The sequence below is a fragment of the Mixophyes fleayi genome, chromosome 7, assembly GCF_038048845.1.
Source record: "Mixophyes fleayi isolate aMixFle1 chromosome 7, aMixFle1.hap1, whole genome shotgun sequence".
Taxonomy (NCBI): domain Eukaryota; kingdom Metazoa; phylum Chordata; class Amphibia; order Anura; family Limnodynastidae; genus Mixophyes; species Mixophyes fleayi.
The window spans coordinates 49,454,666-49,478,563 of record NC_134408.1 but is presented as its reverse complement, the minus strand read 5'-3'; the positions used below and the strand labels follow the sequence as shown (position 1 = coordinate 49,478,563).

The window sequence follows — 23,898 nt, the reverse complement described above, 5'->3', positions numbered from 1 at the left end:
CCCCTACCAAAGGTGTTCTTCAGAAAAATAACACATGGAGACACTTTGTGCATAGATTCTGGCAGCCCCCAGGGACTGCTATTGTTTGTTTCTCTAATAAGCGTACGATTCCTTGGAATAGTAGAAGGAAGCATGTGGTTTTAGCAGAGCCTGTAAACAACCTTCTCCTGCAATTCTTTGAATCTTCTGCATATACCACAAGCTTTTCTAATTTTGAAGTGAAATAGTAATTCTTTTGTTTTCAAAGCAAACCATTATTTGCAGTCTTTACAAATTATGTCCAGATGTCGTAATTTTGTAGTTACTGAAATTGTTTTGTTTTTTATACTACCTGTAGTGAAACAACTACAGCTATAGAGCTCAATAGCGGTATAATAGAACAAGTACACAATATTAATGCTCATTTGTATTCATACTTACCAACTGCTCAGTAATATCCTGCAGCCCCCAGCCGTTTTCTTTCTTAAAGGACGTATTCATACGACAATGGAAGACTTAAACGTTCTATAGTTTTAGGTACAATCGCTTATTTTTTATTGTGCATGCATGCTGTAGATATAATGATAAGTTAAGTGAATGAGAATTGGGGCACCATGTATAGAGCGAACACTGAATTATGCCTATTAATTACCAATTGCAAATTACAACTTTTTTTTTGTATACTGGATATTTCTCTTACTACCTGTTCACATTGTGAATGTATGAATGGTTGCATATTACCACTGCTCTTGTATTGAACGCTGATGTGATTTTCTGAACCAATTCCTGTTTAGCACGCTGTACAAGCTAGAATTTGTTAAAACGAACAAAAAAATGTAAATGTAGCGATACACATAATTAAAATTTCGATTCCCATACATGCTGAGATCTTTAGTGCCCTTTGTCCTTCTAGGGCAATGTACATGAGTTGTGAGGGCTGGAGTTAAGAAACACTCTAGACCAGTGGTTCCCAAACTTTTGCAGTTCGCGGCACCCTTAGAGTCTCCATAATTTTTTTAAGGCACCCCTCCAAAATAATTACCGAGCAGTCCTGTTTTAGAAGTAGTTGGGTCAAAAAATTGTAATAAGTATTTAGGTCAGGACAGAAATGCTTATTTAGTTGTATGCAAAAATGCCCCCTCTGCATCCAGATACTCTGCCCTCTGTCACACTGTCCCCCCTCCTCTGCCCTCTGTCACGCTGTCCCCCCTCCTCTGCCCTCTGTCACGCTGTCTCCCTCCTGTCATGCTGTCCCCCTCCACTGCCCCTCTCACGCTGTCCCCCTCCTCTGCCCTCTGTCACGCTGTCCCCATCCTCTGCCCTCTGTCACGCTGTCCCAGCTCATCTGCCACGCTGTCCCCCTCCACTGCCCTCTGTCATGCTGTCCCCCTCCTCTGCCCTCTGTCCCCCTCCTCTGCCCTCTGTCACGCTGTCCCAGCTCCTCTGCCCTCGGTCACGCTGTCCCAGCTCCTCTGCCCTCGGTCACGCTGTCCCAGCTCCTCTGCCCTCGGTCACGCTGTCCCAGCTCCTCTGCCCTCGGTCACGCTGTCCCAGCTCCTCTGCCCTCGGTCACGCTGTCCCAGCTCCTCTGCCCTCTGTCCCCCTCCACTGCCCTCTGTCACGCTGTCCCAGCCCCTCTGCCCTCGGTCACGCTGTCCCAGCTCCTCTGCCACGCTGTCCCCCTCCTGTCACGCTGTCACTCTCCTCTGTCCCCCTCCTGTCACGCTGTCACTCTCCTCTGTCCCCCTCCTGTCACGCTGTCACTCTCCTCTGTCCCCCTCCTGTCACACTGTCACTCTCCTCTGTCCCCATCCTGTCACGTTGTCACTCTCCTCTGTCCCTCTCCTGTCACGCTGTCACTCTCCTCTGTCCCCCTCCTGTCACGTTGTCACTCTCCTCTGTCCCTCTCCTGTCACGATGTCACTCTCCTCTGTCCCTCTCCTGTCACGCTGTCACTCTCCTCTGTCCCTCTCCTGTCACGCTGTCACTCTCTTCTGTCCCTCTCCTGTCACGCTGTCACTCTCCTCTGTCCCTCTCCTGTCACGCTGTCACTCTCCTCTGTCCCTCTCCTGTCACGCTGTCACTCTCCTCTGTCCCTCTCCTGTCACGCTGTCACTCTTCTGTCACGCTGTCACTCTCCTCTGTCCCTCTCATGTCACGCTTTCACTCTCCTCTGTCCCTCTCCTGTCACGCTGTCACTGTCCTCTGTCCCCCTTTTGTCACGCTGTCACTCTCCTCTGTCCCCCTCCTGTCACGCTGTCACTCTCCTCTGTCCCCCTCCTGTCACATTGTCACTCTCCTCTGTCCCTCTCCTGTCACGCTGTCACTCTCCTCTGTCCCTCTCCTGTCACGCTGTCACTCTCCTCTGTCCCCCTCCTTTCACGTTGTCACTCTCCTCTGTCCCCCTCCTGTCACGTTGTCACTCTCCTCTGTCCCTCTCTTGTCACTCTCCTCTGTCCCTCTCCTGTCACTCTCCTCTGTCCCTCTCCTGTCACTCTCCTGCCCTCTCTCACTATGCCCACTTTGCCGTGCGCCAGCCATAAAAAAAACCAAACAGAAACACTTACCAATCCGCGCGGCGCCGGGACCCAGCATCCTCCTCTCTCCCGCAGCAGCTGTCACTGATATGACAGCTGCGTGAGATAGGAGGATGCTGGGTCCCGGCGCCGCGAGGGTTGGTAAGTGTTTCTGTTTTTTTTTTTATGGCTGGCGCGCGGCACCCCTGAGACAGCACAATAATTTACCTGAAATAACTGGTTTATATACAGCTAAATATGTTAAACATATTATTCCTAATAAAGGCAAAGATCCATCCCTTAGGTCAGTAAATTCTACAACCTCATTATCAAACTTTGATCTAAAGATCTTTGTTAATGTCCTTGCTAATAGGCTCCCCTTGTTCCTTCCTTCCTTCCTTAGCCCACCCAGATCAGGCTGGTTTTGTCCCCGGTCGTCAGGCAGAGGACACCACAAGGCGATTCATTGATTTCAGCCATTACGCAAACAAATTGTGTATCTCCCTGGATGCTGAAAGACCTTGACCGCCTTGGCTGGCTCATTATGATAGGAGCTCTTGCTTATTATGAATTTCAAGATAAGTTCCTCATGGGTGTATCTGCTCTGTATCAATCCTGCAACCACGGTCCTGATGAATAGATGCACTTCTCCTCCTTTGCCAGTGACCAACGAGACTCTGCAGGGATGCCCTCTGAGCTTCCTTATCTTTGCTCTCTCCGTTTAAGCTTTGGCCACTATAAATAGATCGAATCCAGAAATTTCTAGTGTGGTGATGGCATCAGGCACCCTCCAAGTTGCTCTCTATGCAGATGCCATCCTTCATACTAAATCAAATCCTTTGATTTTGCTTCCAAATTTGCTAATTGATTTAACTGGTGCTGCAACCAAAATCAGTATTTGGGGATTACTCTTGCCAAAAAGGTCCAAAATCTCTATTGAGCCATCTACTCTAATTGTACTATAAATTATCTGGGTTCATGGGATAAGCTTCTGATCTCTTGGATTGAGCGTTTTGCCTCAATAAAGATGGTAGTTCTACCATTTCTTCACCCTTCCTGTTAGAAATCCCCCTCCCCCTTCCCCCCCAAATACTCTCTCTTACAAAAATAAGTGATGCATTTTATACGGTCCAGTAAATGGCCTTGGACTCCAGCCCGCACCCTCCAGAGATTCTCTGCCGTGACATCCCTAGCTTCTGTAAGTATTGTTATGTGGCCATACTGGCTCAATTGTGGACAGTCTTGAACATCTGATGGAGCCTTCCCTAAATGTCAACAGTTTTGGAAGAAAGTCCTTTCCCTAGCCACCACTATTATAAGTTTGCAGATCCCACTTCATCCTTGGATAGTCTACGTCCCTCCCATGCCTGTCAAAAATTTCCATAAACACTCCTTTAGGTTGTTCAGGCTTCTAATGTGTGCAGTGACATGCCAAATAGTAGTGCTATTGAAGAATCCTTTCCCCCCTACCATCATTCCTGCCTGCAACCATGTGTGGCACATATACCAAATGGAACATATAACGAATTTCCTGAGCAATTATTCTGCAATCATTTCACACAAAGTATGGTCCCCATGGACCTCTTTTCATAACCAGCTTCTTCTTAATCTCTAAGTTCAAGTGATTATGATCTCCCATGTAAACCATTGCCTTTACCCTAGACCCTCTTCCACATGGCCTAATAGACCCCTTAATGATATTAGAACATTGAAGTTCTTTAGGGGCTTTTTGAATGCTATCTGGATTTTATTTGGTCTTGTGTGCTATACAGATTGAGCACATTTATTAAAGACAAATGGCAAGATATAGCCTTGCCACACAGTGCAGATTAGGGTTGTTATTGCTAGTAAACATGCTCAATTTGCAATTGCACACCAGCACACTTGTTCACAGCTTGCCCCAGCCATAAACATAGTGCTTTATTTCTTCAGAGGAAGCACTTAGGCACGTCCTGCTGAACAAGCTGCAAGCTACAATTGGTGGTTTACGCTATACCTTTTAATTAACATTATTGATTTCTGCAAGACTCCATAGCAATTAGATGGGTTGTGAAACATACTTGTACCTCTGGAATACAACACGCAGAGCTCCGAGAATATTTAATTAATAGATGTGATTGCATGTTACTAATCATTCATTTCCTGGTTTTGGTAGTGTGGTGTCGTGAGTTAAACAAGAAATAAACCCAATTTGATGACTTGTTTATTTTTCTATCTTGCTTTGTGAAGCCTAAGGGATTTTTTATTTACCTTTTTTAATTCAAGAGGCTGTACATTTGATGGTGAGATGAAGATAGATAATCATGTATCATATTTGTCATTCACTGAATAACCTGAACTAGAAGTGAAACTCTTTTGTTTCGATATCCATTTGAGTATGGGGCCAGGATGATAACCTCAAAAAGGGGACAAACTACATATAATTACTTATTTTGTAGACAACTTTTTGTTGAGTACATAAACGTCATAAAATTCTATTACTTGATATTGTTTTTCAGAATAATTTGACTAGGGTGTACTGTTCAACTTAGAATTTATGATCTGCTTATTTTACTTTGTGTAGGAAAGCACAATACCTCACAAATTCTTGATTTAAAAATCATACCAAATTAGGCCATGCCTTATCCACTCAAGTTACACCCATGTCACAGCATCACCACATCCTTTTTCACATTTGAAAATCCAGACTCTGGGCTCTCCCACAAAAATCAGGACTGTTGAAAGATATGTGATATATCCTACTCATGTTAGTTTGCTAGCAAAATAAATATTACGGCAATGTCATCTCAGAGTATTCTGTTCATGGTCATTGCCTAAGTGCATAGTTGCTATGTGCTGCAAAATGAATATATAAAATAAAAATATATGATTTATTTTACAGCAGTAACAACAAAGAAAACTATTTGTAAGGAAAATAATAAACCCTGCTTGGTTGCAAAACTTTAAAAGTAGTGGGTCTATTTAACATTGGTGGCCCCTAGGCAGTCATAAAATTTATTCGATACAAATTTCCTGCTTGAACCCCTCAAAACGAACTAAAATCTCTTACACCGGTAGCTTATTGCTGATATGAAATGGAGGCTTTGACTTCTGTGTTGCTATTGCGCATATGCGGATAGTTGTGTATGCGCATAGTAACTGGACCCGGCATTGGAAAGAGCATCATCTCTGGCAGCGATGGAGTCTTATGGACTTTATTAAAATGTTAAGTTAACACCATCCTCAGTTTTTAAAGGCTGGCGGTGGAAAGCAAAATTTTTCACCACTTGCTAAGTTGGGTCCCCATAGAAAACTATGGGTACTGCAGTGACCAGTGTTAACTTGTTATGGCAGGAGAAATCTCTGATCATCAGAGATTTCTCCTGCTTTAACCCCTTGATAAATTAAAAGAAGAGCTGCAATGCCCATTCTCCTATTGTTGGCTCATCGCAGCTTAGTAAATAGACCTGTTACTGTTTTACAATACTATTAAATCTGTGAAAACATGGCTTCAGTAACCTGCCTAGACTTTAGGATTGCACCCTTCATTAATTAAAAATTTACAGTTTTTCGTAAAAAATACAGCCCGGTTTAGGCTCATTTATAGCTTAAAATTATATAATGAATCTTTCTTACCTGTGTCTCTTTTTTAGTCTGTTTCGTGTTTCATTGAACTGGTCAAAGTGCCTTTAGAAATAAATTTTCCTATGTATAAGGTACACCAGAGAGGTGCAAAAGGTGACTCTTTAAATGTATAGATAGAGAACATTCCAGTCATTTTTGCAGATGAAATATGGTCTGTGCTACCCCTACCCCCTTAAAAAGGGAACACCACATAAATACACTTTTTCATATGGGTATTCTCTCCAGCTTGATGGCCCGGTATGAATCCCACCTGGTCCTTTCCTTTTTGTGAATGACCGATATGCGGGCTTCCAACATATACCTAGGAAAGGGATTCCCTCTTAATACAGTGTTAAACAAGCAGTGGAGATGGGGGGCCAGGACATGGGAGATTTTTTTGGCTGCAGTTAAGCCATCAGGGCCAGGAACCTTTGAGGCCTTCTGCACCTTAATTATCACTGAGATCTCCTCTATGGAAATATCCTTATTCAATTGCTGGACAGACCGGAGAGTGTGGGGAGCTTAGCATGTTTAAGAAAATCCACTATGGTGGCGTTTGGGGGACTGCAACCGGGGTTCTCACTATTAAGGTTATATAATCTAGAATAAAGCATCTAAAACTCACGTCCTATCAACTCAGGGCTATAAATAGTTGAACGTGAGGCAGATTTTAGTGCTGGGATGTTATTTTGAGACCCTTTAGCTTGTAACCGGGCAACCAAGATTCTATCCACCTTGTCGCCTTTCTCATAGAACGTCTGCTTCAGCCGTTTCAGAGCTTTGGCATTAGATTCTGAAAGAAGGAGATTCAGGTCAGACTGCACTTTATGTAGTTAAGACACGGTGGCCTCAACCGGGGATAACTTGTGTTGGCGCTTCAGGACCTGGAGTTAGATAGCCAGTGACAACAGGCCATGGTGATAAGGTGTCCCCGTACACCTGACTTATGGGCTTCCCAGAGGGTCGCAGGGGAAATGTTCGGAAGATCATTGAGGAGAAAATACTCTTCTAGAATAGTCCGTAATTGTTGGTGAATTGCAGGTCATGAAGGTGGGAATCATTAAGTCGCAGGGTAGAGTGGCGGGCGCGGGAACCTATATCCGTCAGTCAATATAGGGGAGTAGTCGGATGGTCCCTTTTTAACTTGTTAACCTAATACATGATTTATGAGTACCAATTTTTTCTCTAAGTTAAGTGGTACAACAAACATAGAAAAATTAATGAATAAGGACGTACATCACATAGGATGAAGAGCAATAAATAAAATTATTAAGAAGAAATAGTTTACTTGCACAATCTCCAAAGAGTACTTTGGAAATACCTTTTCTACAGATTAACTCAAGATTAATCAACTTATACGTAAATATTGGTATTTAGTTCAACATTAAATTATAACATACTTGCATACCCCCCATAATGACCAGAAAAACGCTTGAATTTCCGGGAATCCATCTGGACTCGCTGCAGAGTAGGCCACCATCCCAAATGCTGCTTCACTTTCTCCTGAAGCGAGTGGGTCCTTGATTACAGGATTTAATGCAAATCATGTCACTATGACATCATTGTGTTATTTTCATTTTATTTGATATGTCTACCTACTTGTTCTTTTTACTTTCTTTTTTTTTCTATATGCCAATTTAGAGAAGTTTTTAGTACAGATACAAAATAATTCTCAGATAAGAAGTTTATTGGGTCTAAAAATGTAAAACTTTTTCAAAGGTAGGTTTGACTATAAATTGCAATTGTAGTATATATTTGTAAAATTTGCAGTGCTGCAATACGTATCTCACGTTATAGTTAATTTACTGTTAACTTATTTAAGTCTTTCAGTATAACGGCATAATTGTTTTTTATATGTCATCTTTGGATTTGCTCACTTGTGCTGGCTGCTCACTTTTTAGTTTGTCATCATTCTCACTGTTGGGGTAACCTAAATTGTAACAGCAATGGATCCAGCAGCTAAACTGTTATCCTCATGCCAACATTGTGGTATAACCCTGGCATTACTGATTACTTGTCCTAGTGCTGTAACCCATAATGGTTGGCACTATCTATCCGGTGTGGGAGGCAAGTTTTTACAAAAATGATTATTTTTCAAACATAAATAAAATGTTGTATAGGTGCTAATGACAGTTGTCATAGTGACAATAAAATCAGAAAAATAACTTTTGTGCCTTTTGAAATGATTACTCCAAATTTTATATAGTAACGTTTGACGTAAACTCGTTTGCTTCATCATTGTCCATTCTCCTTAAATGGTTTACGCAATTTCACCAGACAACTTTTATTTATTATATTGTACCTGACTTTGTACGGTTATTAGTACGGTTACGGTTATTAGTATATACTATGCTTTGTTTGCCTGGCTTCCTTCTATGCTTTTCATACATTCTTTATGCTGCCTGAGTTTTTTTTTTTGTTTGTTAGATACAACCTAGAACTTCACAATGCTGTTTTATTTGCAATGTAGGAACCATGGGCCTCAGTCATTAAGGAAAGCAAAGAAACGAGTAACTTTGCACCTTGGCAAAACCATGTTGCATTGGGGGGGGAGAAAAACTTAAAATGTGGGGACAGATTTATAGTTGGGGTAGGGCATGTTCTAGATTAACTTTAAATTTCAGTGTAAAAATAAAGCTATCAAGTATTTGTGCGCTCTATGAAAAAGCAGCTATTTTTTTTCATTATGTGCAAAATAAACTAATTTGCACCCCTTGCATTGTAACATGGTTTGTCCAGGAGAAAGCTTACTCTTTTTTTGCTTGCTCTCCTTAATGAATCAGGCCCCATGTGCCTATGTGTTGTAAAGGCGAAAACCACAGCATTAAGCTATGTTTTATGTATTTATTAATGTATGTATTTGAAGTTTCAGAAGAGCATGTATAAGCCTATAATCAAAAGTAATTTTTAGATGATTACATTTTGGAGATACATCTTTCATTTAATTTCATCACACCCTCATTATAGATCACTATAATTGACTAACCTGGGTATGCCTGACATGTAAGTGAAAGGGTTATTCAGCTCAAAACCACCTGGTCTAAAAATTATTAACCAGCTACCATCCCCTGCAAAAAAATAAATCTCTCTCATGCTCGCAATTAAGCACAATGTGCTGCTACCAATCGCGTTTAATTCAAGAGCTACCATTCTTAGGAATTCTTTAACTACTCTCTGATTTATCCTAAAATACACTCACCAACTTATTTAATCTTACTGTAAACCAAAAAAATCCCTGCAGTAATGTAGCATGATAAACACAAACCTTTCTGACAAGTGAGTTTCTTAGGAACACAGAAGACACAATGTTATTAGGTAAGATTTAATATGTCTCAATGCTGCTTTAGCAAGAATAGCTACAACAAATTGACTGACACCCACACTTTTCAGAGTTAACCAATCACATTTAAAATAATTTTCAAAGGTAATTAACATACAGCTGTCCACAATAAAAGTGATTAACATCCCTAAAAATGTCGGCTGTCCCTGTAGGATTTCCTTGCAGTTCTTGGTTGCATCCTAGTATGATAGCCATGGGTCCACAAGGAGCGTTCAAAACATCTATGGGATCTCATTGTTGTAAGATACCAATAAGGAGAGGGTTATAAAAGAATTTCAGGAATTACATATACCATGGAACACTCTGAAAACTATCATCAGTATGTGGATAAACTGGGGCACCACAGAAGACATTGCCAGGATCAGGACATCTTGATGACTGGACAGGGAGAAAACTCATCAGGGAGGCAACCAAGATGCCTACAGCAACATTAGAGGAACTGCAGAAACTTCTGGCAAGAACTGGTCACTCTCTGCATGAGATACCCATTTCCTGTATTTTGCAAATGTCTGACCTCAAGGTTGAACTCTTTGTCCTTAATTCTAAAAGAGATATTTGGCGCAAAGAAAACAGAACTCATCACTCAAAGTACTCCATACTGTGAAACATGGTGGTGACCGCTTCATGCTTTGGGGATGCTTCTGTTAAGCTTGGATGGGGGACTCAAGTCAGAATAGAGGGCAATATTAATATATTTTGGCACTGCCCAGTGTCAGAGAGCTGAAGATGAAGAGAAATTTTCACCTTCCAACATAATAGCGATCCAAACCACACATCCAAGTCGACCAAGTAATGGCTTCACAAACTGAAGTCGTGGGTGGGTAGAACTACTAATAGGGAAAGGTGGAGGTGTTGTCCATAGCAAATAACCAGATTCTATCCATGATTTTCTATAATGTATTGGATTCCAGTGACATTTCTGAAATAGATGCGCTGGTGTGCTGTATTGATTCCTAGGGGATTCTGTATGGGGGTCTGTGTATATATATGTGTGTGTACATATATATATATATATATATATATATATATATATATATATATATATATATATTTAGTGAAAATAGTTTTTTACACACACACACACTAACACACGCCGCAAGGCTTTTACTTTTATATATTGGATAATGCTAAGAATTTAGTAGGTCAGTCTATAACTCCGCCCAGCAGGTGGCGCTGCAGCTTGTTTTTGTGGTTTTTTTTTACACACAGACACACACACTGCTAGGCTTTTATATTATAGAGATATATATATATATATATATGTCCATGACACAGGTAATCTGGTTAGTTTTAGAGGTTAGAAATTTATTTTAAAAAATGTATTCTGTAAAGTATTGCTTTTGATCCAAATATGTTTTTTTTGGGGCGGGGGGGGGGGGGGGGGGGGGGTTCTGACCAAATCGATTTTAACCATTCTCACTGGAACTTTTAAAGGGGCTTTCCATATGCCCCTCAATCTGACAGGTTTCAGTATGCCCTGTTATCAAAGTTGTGTCTGTTTCCTTCATCAAAATATATTACCCCTTGTTTGTTTACACACAGTGATTTGCTGGAGACTATTTTGACTAAAGTAAATTCAAATAGAAGAATAGAGCACGACAACATTAATATTTTATTTTAATAATAATCCATACAGATATGTTGAAACAGAATCTTTCTTCTTTCTTAGATAACAGTGATTTAATAGCTTGCACAGTAATAACCAAGGAAGGTGACCAGGTGCAAAGATTTTTAGCAGTCGATATCTATCAGATGAGCCTGGTGGAACCGGACAGTAAAAGACTTGGATGGGGAGTTGTGAAGTTTGCTGGTTTATTACAGGTCAGTAATTTGATAGTAATAGAAATGTGTTGTAATTCTTTGCATTTAAGATATATTCATTATTACCACAGGGATTTTACCACCATGTCTGGTGATCGTGAATTAATGTGTCTAAAGCAGTGTTGGCTAACCTGTGACACTCCAGATGTTGTGAAACTACAAGTCCCAGCATACCCTTTCAGCAATAAGCTGCTATATATTGGCAAACCATGCTTTGCCAACACTGGTCTAAAAAATATGAAAATAATCACTGTTTAATGAAAAATAGACTTTAATGAAAACAAATGAGATACCTGATGCTGTGGATTAAGTCAAAATATTCCCTAGCAAGAATTTAATAGCAGTCAAGTAATAGATTAAGTTGCCATATGAAAACAAACTAGCTACATGTAGGTTATTTGGAAAAACGAAAAAGTGTAAAAAAAAAAAGACAAAAAGTAATAATATTAACAACAAAATATATAAATTGCAGTCCAGAAATCAAATGTTCGTTAAATGTTTTGGTTTTTTTAAATCAAATATTTTTGAGTTTCAAAACCTAAAAAAAACAAAAAAATTTCAACAGCTGTAACTTATCTCAATTATCAAAAAATATTACATAGTTCTGTTTAGTAACAATTTATAAGGATATGCTAAGATGCATTGTGTTATATAGTATAATATACTGAATGGGTCTTCAAATTCCTATTTATGCAAGGGACATATTAATATTGATATTAGTAATAAACACTGTTATGAGCGTTTTGTCGCTATCCAATAACGATTGTCGAATCTCGATTTGTGTTTCCAACGCACAAAGATTTATTCTCAAAGTAGCAGTAGATATATCTTAGCGAAATAATAATAATTACAGCCGTTACTTATCGCAGGCGCTCTGGATCCAGTGAACAGTCATTCAGTCCTGAAGTCTGTGGTCTAGGTGACTGAACTCTGGATGAGGAGCTGCTGCTTATATGCAAACAGAGATACAGTAAAACAATGCAAAGGTGTGGCTTGCTTCTATTGGTCCAGGCATCAGGAGGGTCCAGGGGGTTGCAGATCATAGGCTAGTTTAAGCTCAGGAATCCAAAGGAGCGGGTCATCTCTCCAGGGGATGAGCTCTGATCTTCCCGCCAAGATTACTCATCATAATAGTCCATAATTCCTTAACATTAATAACTTGCGTATGCACTCTGCGATTCCTTCACAGAGTGAACCGGACAGTTGCAAATGCGAAGAGGATTAGTATGATACCACACATGACTAGATTCCTTCAACGAGTACCATATGTTTTACTGATATGCCTATAACTTATAATATTACATATAAATACTACTATATTTCAACATAAATGACTATGTGTTGCAACTACCATTAATGTGTACTATTTTACAAGTGTGCGTGTTTGTGCGAATGTATGTAAAAGACTAAACACTCTTATTGCCACGTGTTGCAGCTGCGTACACCCTTCCACGCTGTAGCGTACTGTACGCATCTTTTCAAACAAAGAAAACCAAGTTTGCTCGATTTTAATTGAAATGACTTTATCCAATATGCTGACTTCGACAACACTGCCAGGAGAATACATCTGGGAAATTAGTTATAAATGTCTCATACACTGATACTTGTGTTGAGTGGAGCACTTCACCGTAACAGCCAGGGCCTAAATGACAATTTACATAGGAGCAAAGTCTACCGCCAAAGAACTAATTGCATACATCGATTTCGCGTTCATCAAATGTTTAATTGTTCTTACAAAATTCTGTAATCGACAATGGTAGAGAACGCAGTCTAACTTAATACATTTCCAAGTATGATGGGATTCACTGTGATGTAATGAATAAAAATAGTTCCAAGTGACATCAACTATTATTATTATTATTATCTATAAGGCGCCACAAAGGGTCCACGGTGCCGTACATGACATATACAGAAAACAGTGATCCATAACACCGAACAAGATACATTTAGGCCTAAGCTTAGGAAAACAGGTCTAGGGAACAGGCCAAGATGTACAGAGGGTGATGGAATATTAGAAGGAGAACACAATGGAAGAGGGCCCTGCTTGTGAACTTACATACTAAAGGAAAGGGGGAGACTAGAAACAATGTTTTGCAGAACAGTTTTTGCCCTGGAGGACCCTGTTTGGAACATGGTAGAAGTATAAATCACTTTTGACCAAAATCATTCTTACGACCAAAACAATGCGTCTATAGCACCTGCAGTAATTTTATTATTGTATTACTTATTCAACTCATTATATTTTTAGGGAAAATAGATCTGGACGCAGCAATCCAATGATAAAACAATATTTTTTTCCATAAATTACTGTGGCAGGCTATAAGAAGAATGTCTGTATTTACCATTTTTATTTTTTCAGGTTGCTGTTAATGATTTATAAATCTGCACTGTCACTGCCTACCTTGGCAACCACAGTCACATGGCACTTGATGTAGTGAGCAGAGAGGCTTTGGAGAAATACTCAGAGCTCTGTTCTGTGTATTGTAAAAACCTCACCCTCCTTCTCTCCTCTGTACCTTCAAATTACATGTTGAGAGCTGAGACCCTGTGTGCCTAACTGCCAGCCAAACTTGCATCCTCCAGAGAGTTTTTAAACAGGAGAGAATGATTTGTTGTAGGGGAGCTGCTAAAAAGTACTTCATTTGCTATTTAAATAAAAAATATATATATATATATATATGCGGGATTGCGCCTTTATTTTTAACAATGTTTTTGAATAGATTTATTTTTATAGACAGGAGGGGGAGCAGTAACTTGCATAAGTAGCATTTCTTTTCGTGAGCACTCTTGACCAATGAGTGCTTTTAGGGAGCAGAGGCTGGCATGAGCAGACCATTGAGTGGTATGAAGTTAACATACAATGCATGTTTCTTAGCTATGCCTTGGAAGATCTGAGGAGAACATGGGACTTTTTATTTTCTCCATGGACCAGATCTCAGAGGTTTCAGGTCACATTTAAATAGGCTCATGTGTAATATATGTGTGTACAGCTAGTACTCATTGATTTTGCACACATCTATGTGCACTGCAATTAGTTAAGTACAATGACTCTTGTAAGGTTTAAACCAGGTTATCACTATCTCTGTGCCATGCCATATTTATTTTTTATGTGCAAGCCAAGTGACTGTGCACTTAGCAAAAAAAAATTTTTTAATTCAGAGCAATGAGCCACCAGACATCACAGTGATGTCCCTTGCACTCTTTATCAGGTACTACGGTAAGTAACCAAGCATCTTAGATTTTTCTGCACACCTCTATGGGGTGCTAGGTAAAATCTGTGATCTTACATTGCCGCAGAGTGCCTTTGTTACTGTTCTGATGGCACTCTACGGCACATCATAGGGGATTGAACCCCCCCAAAAAAATGTTAATTTAAATAAGAGACGCACACATCTGCTACATTCCAACGAAAGATCTCACAGAATAAATACTAAATTAATTATGTCTAGTGACCGCCTACAAACACTCATCATATTATATATAACATCATATATTTGGAGCACAAATACACTTGTGCTACTATTTTTTCATATGCATGTGTATTTATTTTTTTCATTTTTTTTTTTTATAGTAAAGCCTTGTTTGCTCTTTCTAGGATATGCAAGTAACTGGGGTAGAAGATGACAGCAGAGCTCTGAATATAACTATCCACAAACCAGCATCAACTCCCCACTCAAAGCCATTCCCCATCCTTCAAGCTACATTCATCTTCTCTGACCACATCCGCTGTATTATAGCCAAACAAAGACTTGCAAAAGGACGAATTCAGGCACGGCGGATGAAAATGCAGAGGATATCTGGTAAGTGCCATTTGTTTAGTTTATGCTGCCCGCTGCTCATGCACCAGCTCAGAAAGGCCTATGGAGAGGATAACTGAGCCCCTCTTCCCTCTGTGTCCCCTATCAGCTATATTTCTTCCATTTTGTGTAATTATATTAAAAGTTATAGATTAGTCTAAACAGCAAAAAATCACAAGGCATCTAAACAGTACAGGATATGCACCTCTTATAGTACTAACATAATATTTTTCAAATAAATAATAGAATAGTTAAATGTCAATGGAATGCTGAACATAGTGTTGGGTTGATAAAGCATTTTTAAAAACTGTAAAAAGGTAAGAGGAGGTTATGTGAGATGGAGGTGGGAAAGTTGCAGGAGACTTTCATAATTGCATAGGTTTAGTTTTAATTCTTTAATTAAATGGTCAACAAAATTCAACAGTTTTACAGGAGACAAGCACACAAGTAGATTTTTTGGTACATCATTCCATATTCTACGACACAAAGTGTCTTAAGCAATTCCAAAAGATATTGTGTGTGATGGAGTAACTTTTATTATTAATAGGGGAGAGGGTTAGAGAACAGAAAGGGGGGACACTGTATGTGATATCATTATAATCGTAGTTATAAGGAGAAAAGGATTTTGGACATAAGATTCCCTCTGTGGGGTAATTATTTTAAGTTCCAGGGCCTTTTAATCAGAGGATGATTGTAATTGTTTTTTGAGATTCCCCAGATGTAGAAGAGATGTACCCCAGTGGGTACTTTTGCGTGTTGGGGATTTGAGGCAGATTGATTCCGATGGTAGTAAGTCTCCTGAGATTTGTTCTGATGAAGGAGAGTTTAAGACATGTTTAACTTTAACTTTAATATATTCAAAAGGCCGAAATGTTGTTTCTGGGAATTTCTGCGGAGTATCTATTAAGTAAATACAATTATGATCTAATATATCTGTTTAAAATGAAATCCTGCAGATATTCAGTGGGAAGAATGAACAGTGGACATGCTCTGGAGGAAACTTTTAATGTTCCATAGTGGTGGGAGAGTCAGTACTAGAAATTAAAATTTGATTGCAGGAAAAGCTCTTAAACTATTATTCTAGGCTTTCTGACAACTGATGTGGAGATCCTTGGGGTTTATTATTCCATACAAATCTTATTAATTCCTTCTGGAGTTTTTTCAAACATTGAGTAGGGGATGCTTACTGAAAGGATTTGAAACAAATAAATATTTAAAAGAAAGCCGTGTTGGGATAATGTTACATTTTACAGATATAATTTCATCTTTTTGGTTACGAAACTTGTTTATATATAGGATAATCCACCACCTGCTATTAAATAGAAGGATCTTAAGGCACCTAGGTGTTTTGTATGTAAGCGCACAAGGCTGCAGGCATGTAAACCCATTCCTCACCTTCCCTGATCCCTTTACTTCTCTTGATGTTGTTTCTACTTTCACTACTGTCATTTTGGTATAACATCAAAGGGTGTCAATGAAAATGCCCACAGTTGAAGACCTCAGTAAGTGAGTTAGGAGCCTATTAATATCATTTCTATCCCGACCTCCGACTACTGGTACACAGTGTTCGATTGAAACTAAATGATGTAATTTGTACATTTTGTTTTAGACCCTGTAGACACCTGATGCGAGTTGTACTTTATTTTAGGGTTCAGTTTATGTGATCTGGATTCAGGCTCATGAGATCTATTGCCTGAATGCATTGACCCTATCACTCCTCAAATTAGGACAGTCCTCTTTGCAGGAATATATATTACTTGGACCATTTAAGTTTAGGCCAATAGCTGTACCATTTCTTGTCTTCTTAGCTGAAGTGGTAAAAAAGCAGTTTCAAGCCAACTGGATGCCAGGCTTTCAGACAACTGCGTTCACACATGGAGTTTAGTTTTGTGCAGTGAACAGTGCACTGTGATTAAGGAGTATGTGCGATATTGTGAGGGATGTTCAATTATTTTCGCTTTGAATAGCTTGGGATATTCAGGTAAGATGCATTATAACCTCAAAAGCTTTATTTCCTAATACGGGGTGTACATACTAGGTATACATCTTATTTTCTGTACAAGCTGTGAGCAAACTTAGGGAGTTTGCTTGTGTCCGGGCATTTCCAGATCTGTCCATGCTCCAATGGCACCAGACCTGTCCATGCTCCAATGGCACCAGACCTGTCCGTGCTCCAATGGCACCAGACCTGTCCGTGCTCCAATGGCACCAGACCTGTCCGTGCTCCAATGGCACCAGACCTGTCCGTGCTCCAATGGCACCAGACCTGTCCGTGCTCCAATGGCACCAGACCTGTCCGTGCTCCAATGGCACCAGACCTGTCCGTGCTCCAATGGCACCAGACCTGTCTGTGCTCCAATGGCACCAGACCTGTCCGTGCTCCAATGGCACCAGACCTGTCACTAGCACTAGGTCATGACCCAAGCATTTGATTTGTGATAAGTTTTGAATAACATTGTCAGTAGACTTTTTGGAAGACGATAAAGGGATTATACAAATGTTAGATATATGTCCATTGTTTCATCATTTGACAAAACAATCATGCTGCAACAGTGTGACACAAGCCTTACAAAACTAATCTGTGCTACTGGAACATACTACTACTACCCTGAACGTATTACTACTACTACCACTATTTGACTGCCTGTGGCTTCCTGCTAATCTCTATTGCTTTCCTCACATAATGACACGCAGCCCTGTCCTCATTAATATAAGCATGCAAGTGGATAGGTTACTACCTCACACAATATCTGCATATTCTGCTGATGTGAACGTACTAATCATCTCACTGGCTAATAAACCAAGAGATTAATGTAGAATACAATAAGGTGACTACACCTTACTCAAATGCTTTTTAAAAAGAATGCTATGAATAAACCAGGCAAGGCTCCCCCCTCTCCTCCCTCATTTTTGCTATAATACTCTAACCTCCCGCTCAAGCCATACACTCTAACTTTATAATATTTCTGATATTAAATTAAGCAAACTTGAACATAAATTGAATTATACGCCAAGGATATTCTCACAATCGCCCAGCCACAACTAGCTCTCCCAACCCTTCTAGCAGGAATTTCTAACCCTCTTAAGGCGAGATCAGGTAGGACAGAAACCCCCCGTGGAATAGAAGGGCTCCTGTGGCTCCCTTTCTGGATATAAAATCAAAAGACAGAAGTTTTAAGCTTTAGTCTTACTCCTCCTATCAAATCCACTTTGGATTCGCTATAATCGTTTAAATGGCGCCTTTAAAAACTGAAATATATCTGTGTACGTCTAACTAAAACTCATCATCAGCTTTATTAGGTGAGTTGCTCCTAACTTTTATCCAATATTTCACAAAATCTGGAAACGGAACCCACCATATATTTCCTGGGTTGAATCTGATAACATTGTCAAGATGAGCATCTTCTCTTGACTACTATACCTTTTTCAGGCCCTCCCTATACATATCCCCATTCAGACATTTACATTTTTACAACACATTATTTTTCACCTTTTATATGGGCTAAAAAGCGACCTAGAGTTTGACTCAAAATCCTCCAAAGACCTTTCCAGGGGGGCTTTCTAACTTTACAAGATACTATAAAGAGGCACAGCTTGTCCAATGGAACTTGTCTATGTAGCTGGCAGGTGGCATTAAATTTCTTAGTAATATTACTCGCTCAACCACATTTCCCCAGTTTTATGATCTGCAAGCCACTCTTAATTTGACCCATATAAAAATTTCTTTACATTTTTACAAATTAGGAATTTATTTGCATCTACAGCTCCACACCTAACGGCGAGACCTCTTACTGCATTTGAATAACTCTGCGTGAGACAGGCCTCTACCAAAGGTTTGATCTCCACACTTTATGCCGAACTTGCTTTACCCAGCATCTCCATTAGTGACCCCCATGTACAAGCATGGGACTCTTGACATTGGTGAAGTATTGGACAGAGAAGATTGGTCTGAAAATTTGGAACATATGGCTTCTAGCTCTATCTGTGTGAGGATCAAAGAGAGTGCCTGCAAACTGTTGTATCTTTGGTACAAATCCCCCACAAGACTATGTAAAATCTCTCTTGATGCCTCTGACCGTTGCTGGAGTAGCTGTCATCCATGTGAAACCTCTCCTACACATCTGATGGTCTTGTCTCAAACTCACAAACTACTGGTCTACACTCAGAAACCTGATCCTCTCTGTCCTGCAAATTGACATCACACTTAAGTATCACTTCCCTTATCTCCTCCTGGTGCTACAGCATCAATTTAAACTTTACAACACTTCATCGCTGCCACCTTCCAGCTTGCAGTGGACTGGAAGGCTCCTGTGCAGCAGTCATTACACGCATATGTCTACCGCATGGAATATATTACTGCAGTAATAAACAGCTCGATTAAATTATTTTCTACGTCCTGGGAACACTGGGCTCTCTATAGTAGCATCCTCTTGCCCCTATTTCATTAGCGACTTTCCGCTCCCCTAGAACTTTTAAAAAATTCTATTCCCCCCCCTGGGCTTTGGGCCTCCTCCGCTTTAGACCCCTTATTTCTTTTTTCCAACTCGTATCTTTCTAAAATGAGAGAATACCTAGTTGTCAATCCCATACACAACCCCAATTTTCTTAAAGTTGTTGAGTTTTCCAGTTTATTGTTATTTATTCTGTACTTATTTGACCTGTTTTATTATGCCTGTTTTTGTTGTTATTTTCATTATTTGAGTTTAAAAACAAGAATGATACACAAGGTGGATGGTAAGCCAACATACAAGGTGGATTGTTATAAAAGCAAAATAAAGTCCAGTTGTGTTATTTTTTTTAATGAATAAAAAAAAGTGTTTAGTGCGTGTTAAAGCAGAACTAATCTCCCAAAGCCCCCTCTTTCCAACACAGTAGCAAATATGAATTGCAGTAGGTATATATGAAACTGCACCACCCACATTGTGAGAATTCATCATTACTGCTCCAGACAACTGATTACTTAAGTGAGGCTAATACTCATTTAATTGAGTATAATATACCCCTGTATGAATGGATACATCATACATGGATTTTTAAAATCTTTTTCCTATATTTAGTCACACTTGAATTGCTAAAAAAAAAAAAATGTATGTCCTTGCAAGCCGTTCACTGCACTAAAATGTTTACTTAGGATGGTATATTGAGATCTGACTCTATCATGCTGGTTCTCACTTCAGAAAATTTGGACTGTGTTATCATGGAATATTAATAGTGTAAATAAGAGTTTTGTAGTGTAAATGATACAATGGCCCATGGGTTCAAGTCCATCTGAATTTACTGATCATAGACAGTGTTCTTAGGAATTCACTCTCATGTGATATGTGATGATAGTTTGTTGCTTAGACATCCTCATGCTTCCACATAATGAACATAGTGAGAATGAAACACATTGTCCCTTCAGAGTATCTACCAGCCATTTAACACACACACTTGCATTCTCTCAGCTCTATTATTGTACACTCTGTATTTATGTACACGAGACAAGAACTTGCGTTGATTACTAATGGTGTAGAATTCCACAGCCAGACTACTAATTTACCACCCTTGTGAGCTACATGTTGGACTCATGATTTACACCATGTACTATGTGCTTATTTCAATTGGTTTGCAGGGCTTCAAATCACAGAATATTCTGAGTCTGACACCATATTACACCACTCTCACTGCATTCCTCAGCCACAAATAAATGGGATCCTGTGGTGTTCTGGCCTTTTCTCACACTGTTTCCATACTGTGGAAACCATTGTCTGGTTCAATTCAAAAAGCAATATTTCTGATCTTGGTTAAAAGCAGATGCTAATATCTTGCCAGTGTATGAAGGGTTTTGAGTGCAACCAAGGACATGAAAACCTCAATAACGTATAAATACTTTGGTTTACTTTAGTTTTGCTAATCCTGTTCTGCACATCCCTTTGTACCTTAAAGGAACAAAAACAAAACATTTTAGAATTACTGGACTTTGTTACATATATTGAATGATTGAGACATAGCGATATGTTACTACTATTGCATACTACCAGTTATTATTTTTACTTGGTGTAACTTTCATATTTTGATGCATTATTTACACTATGGGGCATATTCAATTGTTCCCTTTTTCCGCGGCGCAAAAAGTATTACCGTTATTACAGTAATACTAAACCGGATTGCAGCTCGCAGCTCCTTGAGCCGTGAGCCGAAATTCAGTGTGAAAGGTACCGTAATAATGGTATTTACGCGCACTATTACCGTAATGACGGTAATAGTGCGCGCGCCACGTTACTTTGGCCAGTATCACCAACAATTGTATATGCCCCTGTATATTTTAACTTGAAAAGTTTGGTGCCTCTTTTATGGTCCAAACCTGTGGTATGTGATTTTTTTTTTTTTTTTTTTTTTCCCTCCAAATCTTTATAATATCATAATGATTGAATCTTTGGGCATTGCCACAAATGATGAAACGTTCTGCATCAAGGTGTTTGACATTTGTAGTAGTTGCTCCTTCTAGTGGTATTGTAGAATATGTGGTTTGTAGTTAGTTGTAACCGAGAGGTTTAAGTGTAAATGAGTTTAAAAAGTGATAGAGAAGTTGTAGTCCATGATTATACTATGTTTAGAAGATAATAGAAGAATAACCTATGTGGAATTGTGGGTTAGAAACGAGAGGGAGAAATAGGAATGAGGTTTAATTTAGATCAAGTCAATCTCCAAGCCGCATATGTAGCATATATCTTTCACGTTTGAGTGGTGGTTAAGATTTGTTGATGGAATAAAGATTTGCTGGAAGATGTATTTCTGGGCTGAAAGCGTATTCCAGAGAAAATGATGTGTATGAATTTGTTGTTTATCCGGTTTATAGTGTATTGTAGCTTGCTGCCAGATTATATTCTTTGTAGTTGGGAAGATTAAAGTTTCCAAGTGTAAGTGGTTGTTGTAAGCGATGTAGTGAGGCTACTTAATATGTCAAAACAAATACATTTTTCAAATGCCTGCTTAAAGATGTTTATAATATCCTGCCTTGTGTATATTATTGGCAGCACTTGTGTTGGCTAAAGAGGGCCAGGGAATAAATGTGTGTGTGTGTATGCATGGTATATTCTTTGGTTTCATTTACAGCAAATCAATTTAATTTTCTTTCCCATAGAGTTCCTCATTAAGCTTGCATCACGCTCTGCCTATAGCCCTGTAATCATACAAACCTGCTAACACTGCCATGTACAGAATTGGTATACGTTACCCCATGCCCTGTGCAAACTAGTTCAAACAGCCAGATGCACACCTTTCCCTGAAGACCACATAATTTTAGCCACGAAAAACCAGGACTAAACTTGCAGGTATTGGGATTTTTGTCAAGTATAATACAGAAATAGCAGCAATGTTTTGTCATATCTGCACTTTAGTATTTCTATTCATTATGTATCACTCACCTAAGTGCTGCCATGTTAACGACAACTTCAAACAATGTAGAGGAGAATTGTAACTGCATGTCACTTAGTGTCAGGTAGTGAAGTACATTGCTGGAGGCACAGGTATCTGGTACTAGACAAAATACATTATTTGATATTATGTAGCTGGTCATGCAATCACGTATCCAGCTTATTAAGCATTATGGCATTATGATACAGTATATTAATTTTCTCACATCTATATCCACGTTTATCTGTTTGTCTGTGACTATTGTGAATCGTTAAATGCTCAATAGCTGTTCTTTTTATAGAGCTGCAATAGCTTATACAGGAAAGTACCTATTATATTGTCTGTCACAGAAATACTGTCTCATAATTGTAATGGCTCTGCAAATAGCACTAAATATTAAATATGTAAGAAAGCGTTTACATCCTATACATTCAGAAATGTCAGAAACCTTTGTAAATCTGTGCTCATAGGTTTTAACCTACAGTTACTGAAATGTGGAAGCAAAGTGGAACTATGATTTTGTCTTGCTCTGAAAATGTACCTGTGCTTTTAATATTTTACGCCTCTCAATACATAGGACATTTTGAATGTGAATGATTAGCCGGTTAGTATCATTTGATACTTTTTTTAATTGATATTACATATTAAAGGGAATAAAAGTAGCATTTTTCTGTTTGAACTGTGCCTTCTCTTCAAGTTCTGGACCTTTGAAAGAGCAAGTGCTTAAAGGTGATTCTAATTATTATTATTATTATTATTACCATTTATTTCTATAGCACCACTAATTCTCCAGCGCTGTACGGAGAACTCATATCAGTCCCTGCCCCATTTGGGCTTACAGTCTAAATTCCCTAACACACATACACACAGATGGACAGAACAGAGACGGACAGACTAGGGTCAAAATTTTTAGAGGCCAATTAACCTACCAGTGTGTTATGGGTTTTTTTTTTCAGCACCCGGAGGAAACCCACGCAAAAACGGGGGGGGGTTGAACTCATGACCCCAGTGCTGTAAGGCAGAAGTGCTAACCACTGAGCTACCATGCTGCATACTTTTTTTGCTTTACTGCTTGACAAGAGGGTCTGTACAGGCATAAAAAGCCAATGTTGAGTCCTACAAATAAACGCACATCCTGAGTATACAAATTGTATACACATCCTTGTCGTATCCAGGCCTTTAAACCGTCTTGATGCACTTTTATATGAGAGAGCTCACTTCCACCAAAGTAATAAAAATATCAAAATATACAATAGTGACAAATACTGTAAAGATAATCTAGGTGTTCCCTACCTCTCAAGGTAATGCAAGACATAAACCTGGCTAAACCACACAATGTTTTAGGAGAAAGGTTGAAAGGAAGGAAGGCAATGTCCAAAAGTGTTTGAAGGGCAGACTTAGCAATGACACATATTCCCCTAAATTTTCCAGCCCCTAATTTTAAAAA

The 23,898-nt window shown here is 39.3% G+C and overlaps 1 protein-coding gene across 6 annotated transcripts in view; it reads left to right on the top strand.

The window, feature by feature from the left end:
* CLEC16A (C-type lectin domain containing 16A) overlaps window positions 1-23,898 on the top strand; it is a 260,297-nt gene that overhangs the window by 154,770 nt on the left and 81,629 nt on the right. For all 6 annotated transcript variants that reach the window (XM_075179808.1, XM_075179805.1, XM_075179807.1 and 3 more), the window contains 2 exons: window positions 11,108-11,259; window positions 14,855-15,059. In XM_075179808.1, coding sequence (XP_075035909.1) covers window positions 11,108-11,259; window positions 14,855-15,059 — 357 coding nt within the window. The remainder of the gene's footprint in view (window positions 1-11,107; window positions 11,260-14,854; window positions 15,060-23,898) is intronic.